Below are 17886 nucleotides of genomic sequence, written 5' to 3' on the forward strand. Positions count from 1 at the left end.
TTATAAACCTTTTTTCTAGTCTGAAAGTTTTCTGGGAAGCTCTTCAATTAAAAGCTCAGTGTGCTAGCAGCACAGCTGTCCCCAAACTAAAACCAGCATTTGGACACTCGGATACGGAAAGCAAGGAATAGAAAGACACAGATTAAATTACATCAGATGCAATAATCTCACTGCAGCCACAGCAACACGTTGTAGCTCAAAATCCAGTTAGGCAGATGTCAAGAAAATAGCCACACAAATGGAATCTGATTTTGCCTCAAAGTACTCAGGTTACTCAAGGAAATAGAGGTTTACGAAATTCTGCTGATTTTAATCCAGAAAAGGTCACAAGGAAAGGAGAAAACATGACCAAAAATTAAGTGGTTCAACAGTGATGTGAAGGAAAGCTTCTCCATATTCATTCTTTGTGCAGATCTGGTTTTCTTTGGTTTAAAAAAAACCCAACTGCATGATTTTAAAGAAATATATATAGGACCCATGTTTCATGATATGCTATCAAAACCACCCAGCTTTCCTGAAAAGCTTGTTACTTATCAGATGGTAAAACCACTACAAGATTGGGCCAACGTTACCGAAGTCAGAAATTTCAGGTAGTGCAAATCATCAGATAGCTTGTATCCACATAAAGCCAAGACAGTCTGAAGCCATCACTGTCAAGCTTACAGCACAGAAATGGTTAATCGCTACTACAATACTCAAAAGTTGCCTGAGAACTGTCTGCTGGACAGACAGTCCAATAAGAGCCATGTTAGGTAGCTTCTAGCTAGTTCTAAGACCGCGGTAATAACTGTAGTGTCAGTGAGGTGGTGTTAGTATCTTTGTGTTTAGTAAGTAAGTACAGTAAAAGATTAAAAAAAAATAAAAATCACTTACACTGTACAGTATTGCCCAGCCTTTCTATTAAGAAAAAAAGTTGATGTTACAACTAATACTTTCAATGAAGTATCGAGCTCAAGGAATTCTTGTATCTTCCATAAGGTTAAAGAATAAGCTGGAACATGCTTAGAGTCACATTAACACCTGGTAGTGGCAGCAGGGAACTGAACTGGTCGTGCTCCTCCTTGACCGTCCTTTCTTCCCAACCCAACTTTTTTCAATAGGAAGCTGTTTTATACTGCTGCAATTTTGATGAGATGAGGCATGACACCTCTTCAGATTACTCCTGTATCTTACTCACGACTGAGTGGCTCTTGTGCCAGATTCAGATATTTAGCTCAATTCAATGCTACACACTACAGGGCAACCTTAGCTTTTCCAACAGACTCCTTTACTCAGCTAAACAAGATACCCACTTCTAATCTACCACCTGATCATTATGAATATTGTGTCATCCTTTGATCTACTTCATTCAGGAAAGCTTGAGAAAAAGCTATTTACTTTCTCTTGTTCCAGCACTTCAGCTCTGGATCAACACTGTTATCTCTCAGGCAATTGACCTGGGCCTGGTGCTGGTAAGACCTAGATGGCCAATGACACACTTGGAACTGTCCACAGGTATTAAGTGTACATGCAGAGTAACATCTTGATACATGCACTAGTGTATTTGACCTGAACTCAATGATTTTATCTATGTGAGCTGTAAATCTGGTCTGAAAAATGTGATGTGAAACAATAATATCATTTACACAGAAGCGAACGCTTTAGCTGAAGTAGACAGGAGCAGTGCCTACACGTATGCCTCTGTAGTCTCATAGAAATATTAAGGTTTCAACACTAGTGGTGTTGACGGATTAACCACCTACCATTGGACCACTTGGGACACCACCAGTTGACCACGTTGCAGGTGCTACTTTTGGCTGCCAGTTCGCTCCTCCTGTTAACTTCTTCTCTCCAGCATTCCACTGAAGGTCCCCCCTAATAGAGAGGGAGAGAGACAGAGCTATTACTTATACACCCTCACAGGGCAAACAAAAACCAGTTGCAGTATACATTAAAATTAGGCTTGCAGCTACATTAGTTTATGGTGTATGCAGTTTAAGTTATTAACAGAAAGATGCACTTTTAGCGCCACATAGTTTCAAGGGTTGTTAGCAGCAGACACCCATACACTCTGTACTGAAGTCAGTTACACGGTTATGGCCTTTGTAGTGAGAATTAAAGAGAAGTTTTACTTAGTATTGACCAAAGGTAACATATTATTGCATATACCCTTGCAAAGTAGGAAGAGGGACTGCTACTGCCTATTCTACTGGGCCCAGGCAGTAGAGCTGCCTGTTAGAAGTCTTTGAAAGGTCATTTCATTGCTGGAAATCTTGCTCAGACAGATGAAGGAGGAAAGCATTCAGTTCTGAAAAAAGTTGATAGATACAAGAGAAACAAATCATTCATAGAATAAAAGGGCTGTTGCAAAACTAGGTTTTCTTAGAGGGCGCTCTATCCACAAGATACATCACTTGAATGAAGTAGAATGAAGGAAGCTAAGTTTTGGGGATATCATGATGTGTTTATGAACATCCTTCCTATCATCTCCATAGAGGCACAAAACATTTTGAAGTACGCATATCAAACTGGTCTTGCATACAGAAGAAGACTCAGCACAGAACTTTACTGATCAGTTAGATCAAGAAGACACATTCAAAAATAAATGCAATGCCATAAATATTTCTTCTTGCTAAAAGCAGCTTTTCACTGCATGGAATGAACTTCTTTTCTATTTTACAAGTATTCCAATGTCTACAGGATAAGCACATCCAGCGTCTATAAAAAGATAACAAAACCATTACATATTAGGCTAAATTACTGAGGGGAGTTATATAATTTATTATCTGGACTATTTGTTCATTTTAAGCCATTTGGAAATTGGCTATCCAATATGAAGACAGCAATTTCCAGAAAAAAAATACTGAGACTCAGATTAAAAGTTATGTCAGGAACATTTAACCTTAATTATTCAGTGAACCTGCATAGAATACAATACTTTTTTCCAAAATTTTTCTGAACTGATTTTTTTGGGGTGGAGAGGGAACACAACCAATTTATTGATTCTTAATAAACACTGAAATAGATTTAAGATCATACAGCACAGTTGAAACTTGTTGGTTTTTTTGTTTTCTTTTTAAACAAAGTTGAACTCACTTTTTTGAAGTGGTACCAGAAATTCCAAGATCTGAAAATTTAAGACAAAGGAAAAAAAATGAAACAAAAAGAAATTAAAAGACAGAAAAAAAAAGGAAGTTTTGTGTTTAGTAAATTAAAGCATGTCAAAGCAAAAACTCACATTTCATTACACATGGGCTTATACAAAGTAATGAAATTCTGTCTTAGCATCAGAGGACTGGCCACATCTACCCCTTCTTCAGGACAAACTTTTGAAGAAGCCTGCAGATGTTTCATCCTTGAGTAAGTTATTTTTGCAAAATAAACACATCAAAGTAACAGTATATTTAGGTCTACAAAACACTAAGTATTTAAGAGCACCTAACTATTTACCAGGTCACAACAACCCCAGGCAGCACTACAGGCTTGGGGGACAGTGGCTGGAAAGCTGCCTGGCAGAAAAGGACCTGGGCACGCTGGTGGACAGCCGGCTGAACATGAGCCAGCAGTGCGACAAAGCTGATGAAAGGTCTAGAGAGCATGTCTTACGTGGAGCAGCTGAGGGAATTAGGATTGATTGGTCTGGAGAAGAGGAGGCTGCTCTCTACAACTACCTAAAAGGAGGTTGTAGTGAGGTGAGTGTTGGTCTCTTCTCCCAAGTTACTAACAATAGGGCGAGAAGAAATGGGCTCAAGCTGCACCAGGGGAGGTTTAGACTGGATATTCAGAAAGATTTCTTTACTGAAAAAGTGGTGAGGCATTGGAACAGGCTGCTCAGGGAAGTTGTGGAGTCACCATCCCTGGAGGTGTTCAAAAAACATGTAGGCATGGCACTTCAGGATATAGTTTAGTAGTCATGGTAGTATTGGGGTGATGGCTGGACTTCATGATCTTAGAGGCCTTTTCCAACTTTAACGATTCTATGAGTCTAGGAATAACAACACTAGTTTCTGTTCCTCATTATACATATGAAAATAAAAAGTTATTTTTCACATATATATAAATTTGAATGTCACCTGGAAGTTTTGCACTGTTTTATCTGTTCTACCATACATGGAATTCCTTATAGAATACTGTTCTCACAGTACAGGTTCTGCACCTTAGCCTAGGTGAGCTTCTATTAGGTTTGGGAGGGGTCTGTGGCTACTGATCTCTAGTTATAAAGGCTCTAAGCCTTTTACTACTACAGGAAAGAGAATATTTTTTTCATTTAGCATTTCAAGACCATGTTTTGGAAAGTTCACTGTCAGAGAAGGTCTGTTCTTGGCTGTTGCTGGACTCCTCACACCACTGCTACTCCTCTCTCATCAGGCAAGAAGTCAGCTATTTGTGTCCACCAGCTTTACTGCTTTAATTCCACACTGCTATCAGATGCTATGGACAATTTTCACCTTCACATTACACAGGGGCAACATTCATGAAGAGCCTGAGGTGTCCCTGAATATACCTGGGATGGTCACAGGTTACACATCACACCCAGCAAACAGATCCCATCACGTGACATGGACAAGTTACAAATCCAGACTACTGGCTATCTGAATTCGGCCCTTAATCCTGCCTGTAGCTCCCCAGGGAAACACAAGGACACTGAAGCAAGCTAAGTAACATAGTTGTATGCCACACCACTTAAAACGAAAATTTATCACTTACTGCCTACTAAGTTTGCAAGAGACGAATCAAGATCACTTCCAAGGCCTTTGCTTGCTGCTGAAGCAGTGACTGTTGCTGCAGCTGAAGGTGCTACAGACTGACCAGAAGGAACCATAGTTGGCATAAGAAGATCACCTAAGCCATCAAACACTGCAAATAGAAAGAAAGTGGGTTAGAACAGCAGTTGTGTTAAGAAAAACAATCCCTGCCACTTTATGGTCGCTTCAACAAATACAGCACAGACAATCACGTCACAAGTCCTACCAAAACATCGTTTGACATTAAAAGTAATGCCAACAAGGGCATGCATGTCATTTTACTAGGCACTGAATGTACAGTAATCCTGAAAGAGCTATACCAATGGGAACCAGTATGAAAGGACATGCCTAAAAGGACTTTAATTGGAAAGTCGAATCTACAGAGACACAGCATCACTTCCACATTACACTATTTTTCTTACAGCCGTCCTTAGAGAGATGTTAGAAGCACATACATTTGTCAGGAGATATTCATTTAAAGGATTTAAAAATGAACATCTTGCAGCAAATACCAGTCAGAATTACTGTGGCAAAGGCAGTCTTATACCTTGACATCTTAGAGCAACAGGTCTGAAAGTCTCAAGATGTAACTATTCACTTGCACGCAGCAGGGAATTGGGAAAACCTACTAACATCTTATGAGATCAGAAGGAACCAGAACCATCCACACTGACAGAGCTAGCCTCCTTGGTTCAATTATCTAACTGAAAAGTTGATTTTTTTGTTGTTGATTAAGACTACTCGAAGTCAAACCACCTGGTACATTTCATGCCAACACTCTGTCTTCTGATCTGTATTGGAGGTACATGCTAATGTTAAGTCAACAGAAGGGGCAGCATGTGCACCGGCAAGCAACCAAATCACCAAGCAGCAGTACTACTTCAGCTTTTTTTTCTTGTACAGTTGCAGAACTCACCAATTTTAAGTTTGTAGCAAGGACCCAGCATGGAAAATATAGAATGGAAGAGATACAAACAAAATGATAGCAGTGATGAAAGTTTAAGCTTATAGTCAGGCAAAGAACACAACCTCAGTCTCTGTTTTTGTGTACCTTCAGGAGCCATGCAAGCTTAAGAACAGCTTTGGCAGCAGCAGCAAAACGACTTGCCTACATACTTGATTTACAGATCTGTCTTCCTTCCATAATTCCTGATTCATGCCATCTAGCACATGCAAGGATGATGTTCACACTAGTTTGTTTTTTATTGACACGGTAGAATAAAAAAGGGTACAGAGAGCTCTTGGGCACACAGGCCTAAACACCACCCTGAGTTCTTCCAGTAGAGAAGCAACAGGGAGATCACTGATACTGCTTGTACTCAGAGCCTAAACATGGTGTCGTTAACTCATCTAGGACATAAAACACAAAAGGAAATTTGCAGGAAGAAACACCATGGCTCACCTGATGCATCAAATGAGCTGGTAGTTGTCACAGCTGTCGTCCCAAAAGCTGCATCAAAGTTAGGCTGTAGTAAGTTGGTTTGAGCTGGAGTGACTGGGGACGGTGATGGAGAGGGAGAAATAAAAGAACCTCCAAAGCCTTGAAAAAGCCACATAAGAGAGGTGTGGACATTAGTCAGTCTTGTTGGGCTGTGTTTAACAAAGGCTCAATCTACAGAAAGTAGAATGATAGAGACAATTCTTACTGAATCATTGTAAATAACTCAGTATTACACAAGCATCCTTGTGTAGTTCCCCAGGTACGACCCACAGGATTTACGACTTTGTAAGAGTCGCCGATAAAAACGTACATGTTTGTTATTTAGATTTCTGCAGAGGGAGACCAATGGAGTAGAGAACACAAGTCTTTCAGCGTTACACACTCTCATTTCAGGTAAGTAATCTCACAAACAGAATGTAACAAACAAGAATCAGTTCAGAAAAAAGAGAAACTGAGGACTAACTTGAGAAAAGGAAGACAGGCTAGAGCTCAACATGAATAACTTGTACTCACATTGTGAGCATCAATTATACCCAATGTTACTGTCATATCGCAGATGTTTTCCCCATAAACTTTGCTTTCTCAGAGAACAAAGTAAGAGTAAACACCAAATATTTAACGAAAATTGAGAGAATAAGGAGTTGATACACACACACCTGATGCAATCATCAGACTTATTTACACATTAGGTCCATATTTTGGAAGAGAAGTCAGCTAGTAGCTAACTGTACTCAGACTAAATCCCTCAGTAGAGAAACGAGTGATGTGTCAACACTGGGTCTTGGGCATGAGGGTAGCAACCCGCTGTAGCACCAGCAGACAGGCTATGGCTGTGGAATGTCTGGCCTGTGTGAACAAATATATTTGGCCCCAGACACAGCTGGGAGAAGACAGCAAACCTGACTAGGCACTACAGGCCCAGAAGAACACAACCTGATTGGAAACACCTCATAAAATTATGTTCTTCAGTTTATGCTTGCCAGATTGCAAGCAATGACTGAAAACACACAGATCGTGACTTAAACTGGTCTCTTCAGATGCTACCAACCAAGGGCACTGGCTGGAGCCAGGGAAGCAGAAGCAGAAAAACAGAGCAGCCTCCGTTTTGCTGTCTTAAGTAAAGGCAGCTGAGTGTCTAAACCATTGGAGCCATCTAAAGATCCTACACTTAGTTAGATCCTTTCCATTTCCTGAGTGAGAACAAGGAGCTTGGCAGCACAGCATGACTCAGTATCCATTTATAAGATCCTAGAAAGTTTTAGTTTATATATAATTCTATATATAATTTTAATCTTCTAAGATTTAGAAGCTTTGCAAGGCCCCACAAAATGTGTGTTTCTCCAACTACAAGTGAGAGTTCTCCCCAGCTTCAGGTTTGCATGACCATCAGTTCTAATGCCATAGCTTTTAGCCTTGCGCAATTTAACAGCAGCATCAGGCAGAGAAGCCATAAAAATACTTTAACAGATTAAGTTCCTAGCTGTCGCAGGTTTGTACAAGACCCAGAGTCTGTCTGCAGAAACAGCAGCAACTGAGTTTGATGCACTGTCCAGATACATCCAACTACCCTATTTTGAAGGTTGCTTTTACTTACACATTCAAGTAAGATTTCTTAAAACAACATGCTATTAGAGTATGCATGCACACAATTTAATTGTACAGAAACATCTAGAAGGGAAAACGGCTAGACTATTGCTTTTATCAGTATAGTTTCTGTCTTGTCTGCTGAGAGGCTTACAAGAGCATGAAAAACATCTACCATATTTCCTAAGTGAGCCAAGAAGAGACTGAAACTTATTTGACAGCAGAACACTTAAGACAATGATGCATAGTACATATATTCATAACATTATGCATAAATACTCACAAACCATGAAGGACAAGCCTTCAGACACCGTATGAACTCTGGACACTCTAAAATTCAAAACTGGATTACACTGCAGGCTATACATCTGCCATTATCCAGGGTGAACAAATGCTTAGCAATATGCTATGATGTTTACAGACTCTCTATATCTGCCCCCCAAAAAGATTCAAATCTGCTTGGACAACTTTTGAATGTATCTTCAAAGCAAAAATAAAATTTAAAAAAACCCCAACATCTATTTGCTCCAACTGCTTCAGTTCTGCTTATTTAGACTTTTAACATCCCTTTTATAGTCTAGGTTTTGATTTAATGTGACTCATCAGATTCACAGAACACACTGCTGAAGTTAAAGCCATCTGGAGCATAATTCCTACAGGAATTTAGGCTTAGTTACAGATTAAGGACATAAAACATTTTGTATTGTAATGTTTGCATAAGCAGAATTAGCTTCTGCTCAACAACATCTTTGCACGCAGCTCCTGGTAACACACACAACTGCAAATGACTGGTATGTTTGAGAATCTACTAGTTAAAGCCTGATCTCGGGTCTTAAGCTGTCCATAGACTAATACAAAGGCCTACTGAAGTAATATTAAAACAAAAGGTGGTCTTCTACCTTAAAATCCCAAAGAGACCTGTACTAAAGCTTTAGCATGCATTTAGACATTTATGTCCCACTTTAGGTAGCTGGTTTGCCAGCACGGGAACCGACTGAGAACAGATGTGTATAGACTACTTCTACCTTCCTGCAGTACTCTCAGATGATGCCCGCACTTAGAGGAGGTACTAGAAAAGGTGTCCTCTTCTGAGATGGCTTCAGCATGCAAGCAGCCACGTGTACCAACTCCCAGCATTTAGAGTAGACTACATACTGATATGTCTATGTCATACTATATACTCCTCCTGCAATGGAGGACCTCTCATGAGCATTTAAAAGGCAAGACATATAAGGTTAGGCTCCTGATACAGTGTAAATTGACATAAGAGACTTTCAGATATATAGACACCAGCTGACATCAGGGCCCACCATACCTAGTGGCTAGTAGTTGCATAAAGGGCAGATTGTCACTCCAGCTCAGAACTAAAGCTACAACACGAAGCTAACAATTCATGAAGGATAACCAACCAACTGATTCTACTAACAAATTCACCTTTCAGAAACATGGGGGAAACTAAGCCAATGCTTCCTCAAACTAGAAGTGCAAGAGTTTCCTCCAAGCCTGAGGAAGACAGGCTGGGATCTTGTTCTCTTCAAATTGGGCTGGGGAAGAATCACAACCATTTAGCACAATCACTATAGCCACTAAAATACATGGTATGGCATGACTTTTAGAGAATGGTACAAACAGAATTCAGCTGAAGCTGCTTACCTGTAGGATGCAGACTACAATGATACAGTTATTCAGCCCTTGAAATAGGGTGTGACAGAGTTGCCACACTCGGCATCAGCATAGACCTCATCTCGCCCAGTGTAAGGAGAAGGTCTCTATCACTCCTAGGCCCTTGTGCTCAGAAAAACTCGCACTCATTACCCCACTCTCCTTGGTCAAATCCAAGACTGCTACCAAGTCACTCATTCAAGTTCCTAACATTTAAGTGTGTAATCTGCCTTAATTAAATCAACTAACAAATGGAGATGATTTAGCAGTAAGGAACAAGCAGTAGAGCCTACAATACTGCTGAAATACCGTGACAGTCAGCCAAAGAAACTTTATGTATACACTCCTACTCAGTGAACAGTACAGAAAAATAAGGCTTGTGTAGGAGGTAGGAAAAGGAAGAGTATGGGTAGAAGATTATTTATGAAGTTAACTTGAACGTCAGTGTAGTACCTCCATTGTACATCACTGTAGCGTTAAGGCGTCTAAAGTAGTAAGAAATCTTGTTAACAAGAATTTTATTCCACTACAAAAGTCCACTTGCACCCAAGGAACACCAAAAATTTCAAAGATAATTTCTTAGATTTGCATTAAAATAACAAGTTTTTAGAAGTTCTTTATTACCAGCAAGTAGATCTGCAGAAGCTGAGGAACTAGAAGCAGCCTGGGTTGCGGTCTGGGGTTCAGAAGCACTACTTCCAAAAGCATCTAAAGGGAATTCCAGAAAGCATCAAGAAAGGCAGAGTTCAACATTAGGTGCATCGATTCACCACTTATTTTAAACAAAAGATCACAAAAGGATAATCACTTCATTCATCAGAAGAAGAAAGTGACAGTGTTTGGCCATCTTTACTGCAGAGCAGTACCACGGACCCAAAGTTTAGGTGGAAAAAAGGAGGTGCAGCAAACCAGCACTTGAAACAAATCTCTTTTCTTTTACAGAATCACAGAACATTAGGGGTTGGAAGGGACCTCAAAAGATCATCTAGTCCAGCCCCCTTGCCAGAGCAGGATCACCTACAGTAGGTCACACAGGAACGTGTCCAGGCGAGTTTTGAATGTCTCCAAAGAAGGAGACTCCACAACCTCCCTGGGCAGCCTCTTGGGCCTCTCCTCAGAAAACCCATGCAAACCACAGCATTCTAAATGAGAGGGTTAAGCACTTTGTAGAAGAATGCACTGGATGAGAGTTTGGAGTAATTCAGGCCAGAACCTGTTACTCACATTAAGACTATTTAGAGGAGTAAAAAAAATCCTCTACTTCTAAGCAACGTTCTTTTTCTACAACGCTCCTAAGAGTCGGTTGTGCCCAACCTTATTTCCACCTTGTAAAATCCAACAACGATCCTGTGATTCAGATACCCAGTCCAAGATAAGTCACCCTCAAAACTTCAGCTGCTTTGAGAAACGGAACCAAGAGAAAACAACATGACCGTGGAGAGTTGCAAAAAAGAGAGAAAGAACACAAATTACTTCGATCAGACTTCTGCAGAAGAGCCATACATGCATTGACTGAAGACAGAATAGCAAGTGTCATGACAACAGAATGAGGACACTGAAGGCTTATTTGCAGTTCGTTATTGTGCAACACGAAGAAAGGGACATGCTAGTCTTCACCATAATGCTACACAGAAAAACTGTGAGAAGGGGAAACCTGCGGCTTTAGCAAAGTGCAAAGGTAACTGAAATGAAGTGATTCAGCTCTGAAGTGGTGAGGAAAGAACAATACCCACCACCAAATAGGTCAATCACACCTGAAGAATCCACCTTTGCTGGAGAGGCAGTGGGTAGAGGAGAGGGGGCTGCAAATGCATCCACTGCAGTAAGCATAGGATAAATCATATTTAGTATCAGCAAGGCAACAATGATAGCTAAATATTTCAAAGCCACATGGGCTCCACCAGTTAGAACAACAGGGTTGGTAAATTCAGGTAACAGTCTTCAGAACTGCAAACACAAAGTGTTACATTTCTCACAGAGCAACTGAAAACCACAGTACTTTAAAGAAAGCATCGCTATTTATGAATTTTCTTATGCTTAGAGGAGGATTTACTCTCTAAACAACCACACTACTCATTCAACATCAGCATCAGCCACTTCACGGTTTGCAACTTCAGCAACTGCAGATCTTTGTGACCAAAGTGTCATACCCAAAACTTAGTATTTCAGACTAACCATATATTAATTATTATTATTATTTTCTAGTTCTTGAAGGAAAAACAAACAAACAAAAAAATCCCCCACAAACCCAGGAAGTCTGCAGGATGGCCTGTGAAAATAAGCACTCACCAGATAAGAGATCAGCAGCGAGAGAACTCTCAGGCACAGGAGAAGCTCCGGGTGGTGGAGATGAAAAAGTATCTTCCAGAAATGAAAGAAAAACCAAAGAGAAGTAAGCATCACTCAAGCCAGTTTCCATCATTGCACAGCATCAAGGCAGCAGAGTATTGGAAGAATTCTCTCTTTACCTGTACCAAAGAGATCTATGCTAGGAGTAGCATCTGGTTTAGGTGCTGCAGGTGCCTCAGGAACAGACTCAAATAAATCTAAGGCCAAGAACATAACACGTCTTTAACTCATTTTTGAAAGGCAGGACTGAAAGCAGAACTTTCAAGTTTTGTACATCATGTCTGGAGTTAATAGGCTCTCTGGTTTGAAAGCCTAGCACACAGAATGCATGCAACAATGATTTGTTTGTTCTGTACTCCTAACAGATCAATCCACCAGAATCAAAGAGTTAAAAACAAAATTACCACCAAAGATATCTAGAGCAGGAGGAGCGGAGGTGGTGGCGGTAGCAGAAGTGGTGGCAGTAGTGGTAGTGGCAGTAGCTGTAGTAGCAGTAGCAGCAGCAGCAACAGCAGCAGCTGGAGAAGGAGTTGTTGCAGGAACTGGAGTGGCTGCACTAGTTGTAGGGGTAACTACAGGAACAGCAGTCTCTGTTGGCTTCATAGCAAAGAGGTCCAGCTCAGGAGCAGCCTCTGCACTACCTTCGGATGGGGCAAAGGGGTCTTGTAAAAAGGAGAGGGGAAATATATGTGTATGCATACTTCGGATCGGTGAGGGAGGAAGTCAGAAACAAAGCAACTACAGGCAATGCACATACTGCAAATACACACACGCACACGGAGGAGGTCACTAACGTCTAGCTTACTTATCCAGACATGTTACGTATGTTTTTCCAAAATAAAGACCATCTGAAAGGCTGAGTAGTCTAGTTACTAAAGGGCAGAACTTTCAAGGGCTGTTTGATAAGGCCAAAAAAAGGACAGAAATATGATAAAAGAATATCCAGTTTAGCAGGTTACTGCTTACAAACCTCAGCACTGACAGAATCATTTATTAGCACTAGCAAATAAGCACAAGGTTACTGGGACTTTGAAACAGGCAGTTTTGTTATACATGCTCTTCAGTCTAAGGTTTGTTTTGACCAATTGCAAATACTATGAAAATTTCAGAAAAAACACACTGCCATGTAGTTTAAACAACAACAACAAAAAAACAACCGAGAACAAAACAGCAAAACAAGAGACTGTCTCATGACATAAAACCCACCATTTCCTGAACATGCATCAAGAGCTGCTGCTACAGGGGTTGGGGTAGCTGGTGCTGCTGCCCCTTCAGCTGCTGCAGGGGCTTCCCCAGGAGAAGCTGCAAAGGCATCTTGGGTGCAGTTTAAGAACAGAAATTAAAAGGAAAAAGGATAAAGAGAAGAAAAATACAGTAAAAGAACCAAGTTAAATTGCACAGGTAGGTCCCCTTATACAACATGAGTGTCGTTACTCTGACAGCAAGACAAGCCATGCAGCGCAAAACGCTTTGTCTGTCCCCCAACCCCACACGAGCAAGTTCTAGACGGGTTTGAAGATGGAGCTTCTTGAGGTGGCCGCAGGAAGTATAGTGAGTGTAAAAGGCAGCTTTATTCTCATTGTATAAGGGTTCAGAGCAGCATGCTCATATACTACCCAAAATTAACTAATGAAGAAAGAGCAGAGGTATGGCAGTAATAAATACTGGTGTTAATAAATACTAAGAACTTGCATGCTCAAAGCCTGTAATACATGTGGTTAATCTGCAACTGTGAATTTACTTGCATAGTGCTTTGCAAACTTAAGCACTGTAATGAATAACAATCCAATTATTTTGGCAGAGATCTGCCTCTACCATTTCTAGTTTTTGAGCCAAGTCAGTCATGCAACATCTGAGAAATTGAACTTACTTGTTTCTTAACAGTATTCCAAATGGATCTTTCTGAAGCCATAACCTGATGCATAGGTTATATTTACTCAGCTTGCTTCTGACACATCAATAACGTTCATGTTAACTAGTGGCCAGCCATAATTTCTCATTCTTTTAAGAACACCTTTAGGCCAACAAGTCCAGTCAGGGAAAACAACTGTTTTGGGGTTTTGGAATGACTTGCTCTTGAGTTTTGACAGTTGTGGTTTTTTTATTTTGTTTGTTTTGTTTGCCACTTGTTAAGTGGTATCTTTTAAATTTCAACCTCTGAACTTTCACAGCATTATTCCTAGGCTTAAACCACCATCTGTAGCTCTTAATTCCATGAAGTAGGCCTAATGGACAGTGCCATTTGGACTACCCTCAGAGGCAAGCATTTTCTTCACAAAAAGACTGTGCAATTAAGATTCTATACTTCAAGATGCTCATAAAGGCTATTTTTCTACTGCTACAAAGTTAGCAAGCTAAAAAAAAAATCTGTTGAGGAATACTGCAATCGCACTGTCAAACTACTACAGGAAAAAGCTTAACATGCTTTAACTTGAGTGTCAATTTTAAAATGTAAACAACCATTTTAAAAACAAGTTTGTGCCAGTTAATCTAAAAAGCTCAGAAAAACATGCATTGAAACTTCAACATAAGAGACTAAAGCCAACTAGTCTTGTACAATAGAATTAAAATGAGTTAGTAGCAAAAAAAAAAAAAAAGGCCTGCTAATAAGCCATTTCAAATACAATTCTATTTTTTCAGGTAAGAGGGTTCAACAACAAAACTGGATGGCAGTTGTCCAAGTAAAAAAAAAATCATTGTTAGTCAAATATCACAGTGTTGTACGTATGTATACCAGACACTGGCATACCACATGTAGAAGAAATTCAACACAGAGCTGGACTGAAGAGTTTTAAATTGTACTACTTGAGAATACGTAAGTGTATAGTTATGTGTGTTGGGTTTAGCTCTACAGGGTCTGCTTTCCGATGGAGGGTCACCCTGGGCTCTTTCAAAAGAGCACATTTCCATCCACACAAGTTTGAAAGTCAACAGCACAGATGTCAGTCACCAGAACTCATAATTATTTCCCAGTATGGAAGGATAGACTCCACAGATTTCATACAAAGTGGGATTTCAGAAGGCACAGATTTAGTCACTAGTTCTATGTTAGGACCACTTCAGCCTCGGAGTAACACCTATTCCTGTCCAACCATAGAAATTTTGGCACGTACGAATCCTTTCCAGCCCACAGAGGTAAGGAAAACAGCTACCTTGGCAGTAGGTTTATTATTTATTGCCACTTCTAAATAAGGTTGTTGGGTTAAAGGGTAGGTGAGATAAATACCAAAGTTCATAATATAAGCTAAAAGAAAAATGTCATATTAAGCACTTCAAATATTAGTTATTCTGAGAAGTTCAAGAAACCTATATGAGCGCAGACACAAACCAGCTTGAACAGGTGAACCTGTAACTCACAGTTCAAACCAAGTGTTTGCTATTTTGTAGGGTTAAGTCAATGCTCATCAAGTTATTTGAAGCCTTTCAAAAAGCTCTGCTGCACCTGCACAGATGCCCTCTGCTAAAATCTAGCATGAAATGCAAAAATGGATACTATTAAGTACTGAGTATATTTGGTTTAGAAATAATTAAGACTGGACTATTTATTTTGGTTTTGTTTCTCCATATTGGCATAGTAACCCTAGACTTGCACATCCAGCACTGTGAGAGATCTTCTCCCTTTAAAGCAGTTACTACATTTACTCAGTTTGTGCCACTTCCTTATATTTGTGCATCTTCTACTTCAAAAGTGAATCCAGCTTTTGACTTCCAGAATCAAGCAGCACATGATCCTCACTTGGGTTTATAGACAGCCTGGCAACTAAACGAGATGTTGCTGAAAGCTTTGCAAGTTCACACTGCATGGAACATCTGCTAGGAGTGATAGGTATGTATTATGTACTGCGTAACACTTAAATTGTTGAATAAAAATAGTTCTTATTGAAATAACGTGCAAACAAGGGCATTTTAAAGTTCTGAAACACTGAAGTAGTACTTCGATACATCTCATCTCCAGCAAAATAAGTGTTCCTGAAGAGTGACCTGCTTCATTTCATAAATTCAGGTTTTATCTGATGCCATCGCATCAATACATGTCAAAAGTTGCAGACAATGATATGTCTGACTTACAGCCATTTCATCTATTATGTAACATATGAAACAACCCTATGGAAAGTCACAAGTAGAGGAAAGATCATAGAACTAAAACATGGAGGTGAAAAGAAATTTTGTATATTTCCAAAGTTTCTTCTTTTCTAGTCACCCTTCAATACTTTTTGACAGGGAGAACTTGACCTGAGTTAACAAGAAATATTCCAACTAGGCTCAGTGCTAGGAAAGAATCATAAGAATTACAGGATTTTAATTGTTTGTTTCTTACAATGAGCCCTAGTTTGCTATACCAGCATGTTCCATCATAAAGGACGTTAATAATCCTCAAGTGCCAAAAAGTCTTGATCACTTTGCCTTCAGTTCCTTTAAAGGTAAAACCATAGTTCTCCTGCCCGCTTATGACTGATGTCATCTGAATACCCAACAATCGACATTCGTGCAGTGGCTGCCACGACTTGTTACTTGCACCGCTTACAGTGTAATCACACAACATAATATAACTCAAGGACTCACATCCAAAAATGCTGTTTCCAAATTCTGTTATTGAGATACACGGCATTTCAAGATATTTCACCTTTCTTCTACCTTTACATTTCTCTCTCTCGGGAATGATTCCAGACGCACTTTGAAAACAGCCTCCTCTCTTTTATCTTAGAAACAAGATAAGGAATTCTTCAAGTTGGCCCAGGTAACTGAAAGCTTGCCCATTAATCAGACTGAGTTCTTAAAAAAAAAAGCTATGCTGGATCAATTCTGCATTTCTCATCTGCTTCCCAAGACCATTTCAGAGATGAAAACAAAATGCAGAGCTGCTTTTCCTCTAAAGACAAAGCTCAGTCCTCGGCAGCATGCAGGCTCCTATCAGCTAAAGTGCCAGCAATAAAATGCAGAATAACAGCTGACAGTCACTCCTGCAAAGTCTCCTCTTCTGCTTCTTCCATCAATTTAGTAGTTCTTGCAGCTTTCAGCTTCCTTTATGTAAAGAAAGTCACTCCCTGCAGACTTTACATTTTCTCTTGAGATCACTGCTCCTGTACCTTCCTCCACCACACCTCACTGCAAGAAACTGTGCAAAGCAACCAAGAACTGTCGAGCTGCAAAAAATGAAGGTGAACTCGAAGACTGTATCTCTAGCAGACCTTAGAGGTAAAATACCTACTTATTAACTGTAACATGCCTAGAACCACAAAGCTATAGAGTAACAGTATCTGCCCTAGAACTGCCACTTCTTGCACTGTACACAGTCTTAAAGTAACAAGGAATGTTAGTATGGGACATGACTTAAATCACAGGCTTCAGAAAAAAAATAAATTAAAAAAAAAAAAGAAAAACAAATAAAAGAAGCAAACCCATGAGTAGTGAGATGGAAGTTCAATATGGACTCCAGAATCTTGAAAGGGTCTGGCCCCTGGGTATCTTAAAGGCACTGCAAGAGTGCTGAGTGTGTTTAGTGTTTTTTTTTCTTCTTGAGAACTAGAGGTTTTCTGCTACTGTAAATAATAATTAAAAAAAACAGCAAAACTTTGCTTCATCCTGAAGTGTTCCAGGAAAAAAAAAAATCAGTATTCATCCAATATACAATCCACTGGAGATTTATAGTATTTCAGCAACAAAATACACTCTCTTTAAAAGAAGAGATCAAGTCACAGAAGCCTGGATACTGCAAAAGCAAAGAAAATGAAGGACGAAGGCAACTCCATTTCTTAACATGTGCCATTAAGTAATCTAGCGATCAGTTACATCTCTAGAAACCAAAAGCATCCAGCTCTTTGTCACTTCATAAACATGGCAATAGACATATGATTTGTTAGCAGCCATTTTTCCAGGCACATAATAGTGGAAAGGATAGAAAAAAAAGAAGGGTATGTCTTGCTGCTGTAGCACTGGAAGAATAGGCTAAGGTATGTGGTTTTTCTAATTCTGTTGCAAGTTTATAGTGATTTCTAACCATTTAGCTATCATTTCATTTTTTCAAGACTCCTATATCCATGCTAAATTAATACTGCAATTTGAAAGCACTGTATCCAAGAGTGGCTCGACCCCAGTTTCTACACACCAGCAGCTTCACACGCTGTG

At 39.8% G+C, this 17886-nt stretch overlaps 1 protein-coding gene across 1 annotated transcript in view; it reads right to left on the reverse strand.

The window, feature by feature from the left end:
- Positions 1-17886, reverse strand: part of SNAP91 (synaptosomal-associated protein, 91kDa) — a gene marked incomplete at its 5' end in the record, with an annotated part of 42478 nt that overhangs the window by 7396 nt on the left and 17196 nt on the right. The window contains 10 exons of the mRNA XM_009875208.1: positions 1743-1854; positions 3076-3106; positions 4687-4836; positions 6127-6264; positions 10036-10119; positions 11145-11228; positions 11701-11772; positions 11880-11957; positions 12165-12422; positions 12967-13074. Of these exons, the coding sequence (XP_009873510.1) occupies positions 1743-1854; positions 3076-3106; positions 4687-4836; positions 6127-6264; positions 10036-10119; positions 11145-11228; positions 11701-11772; positions 11880-11957; positions 12165-12422; positions 12967-13074 (1115 nt within the window). The remainder of the gene's footprint in view (positions 1-1742; positions 1855-3075; positions 3107-4686; positions 4837-6126; positions 6265-10035; positions 10120-11144; positions 11229-11700; positions 11773-11879; positions 11958-12164; positions 12423-12966; positions 13075-17886) is intronic.

This window comes from Apaloderma vittatum, unplaced genomic scaffold, assembly GCF_000703405.1.
Source record: "Apaloderma vittatum isolate BGI_N311 unplaced genomic scaffold, ASM70340v1 scaffold19148, whole genome shotgun sequence".
Taxonomy (NCBI): domain Eukaryota; kingdom Metazoa; phylum Chordata; class Aves; order Trogoniformes; family Trogonidae; genus Apaloderma; species Apaloderma vittatum.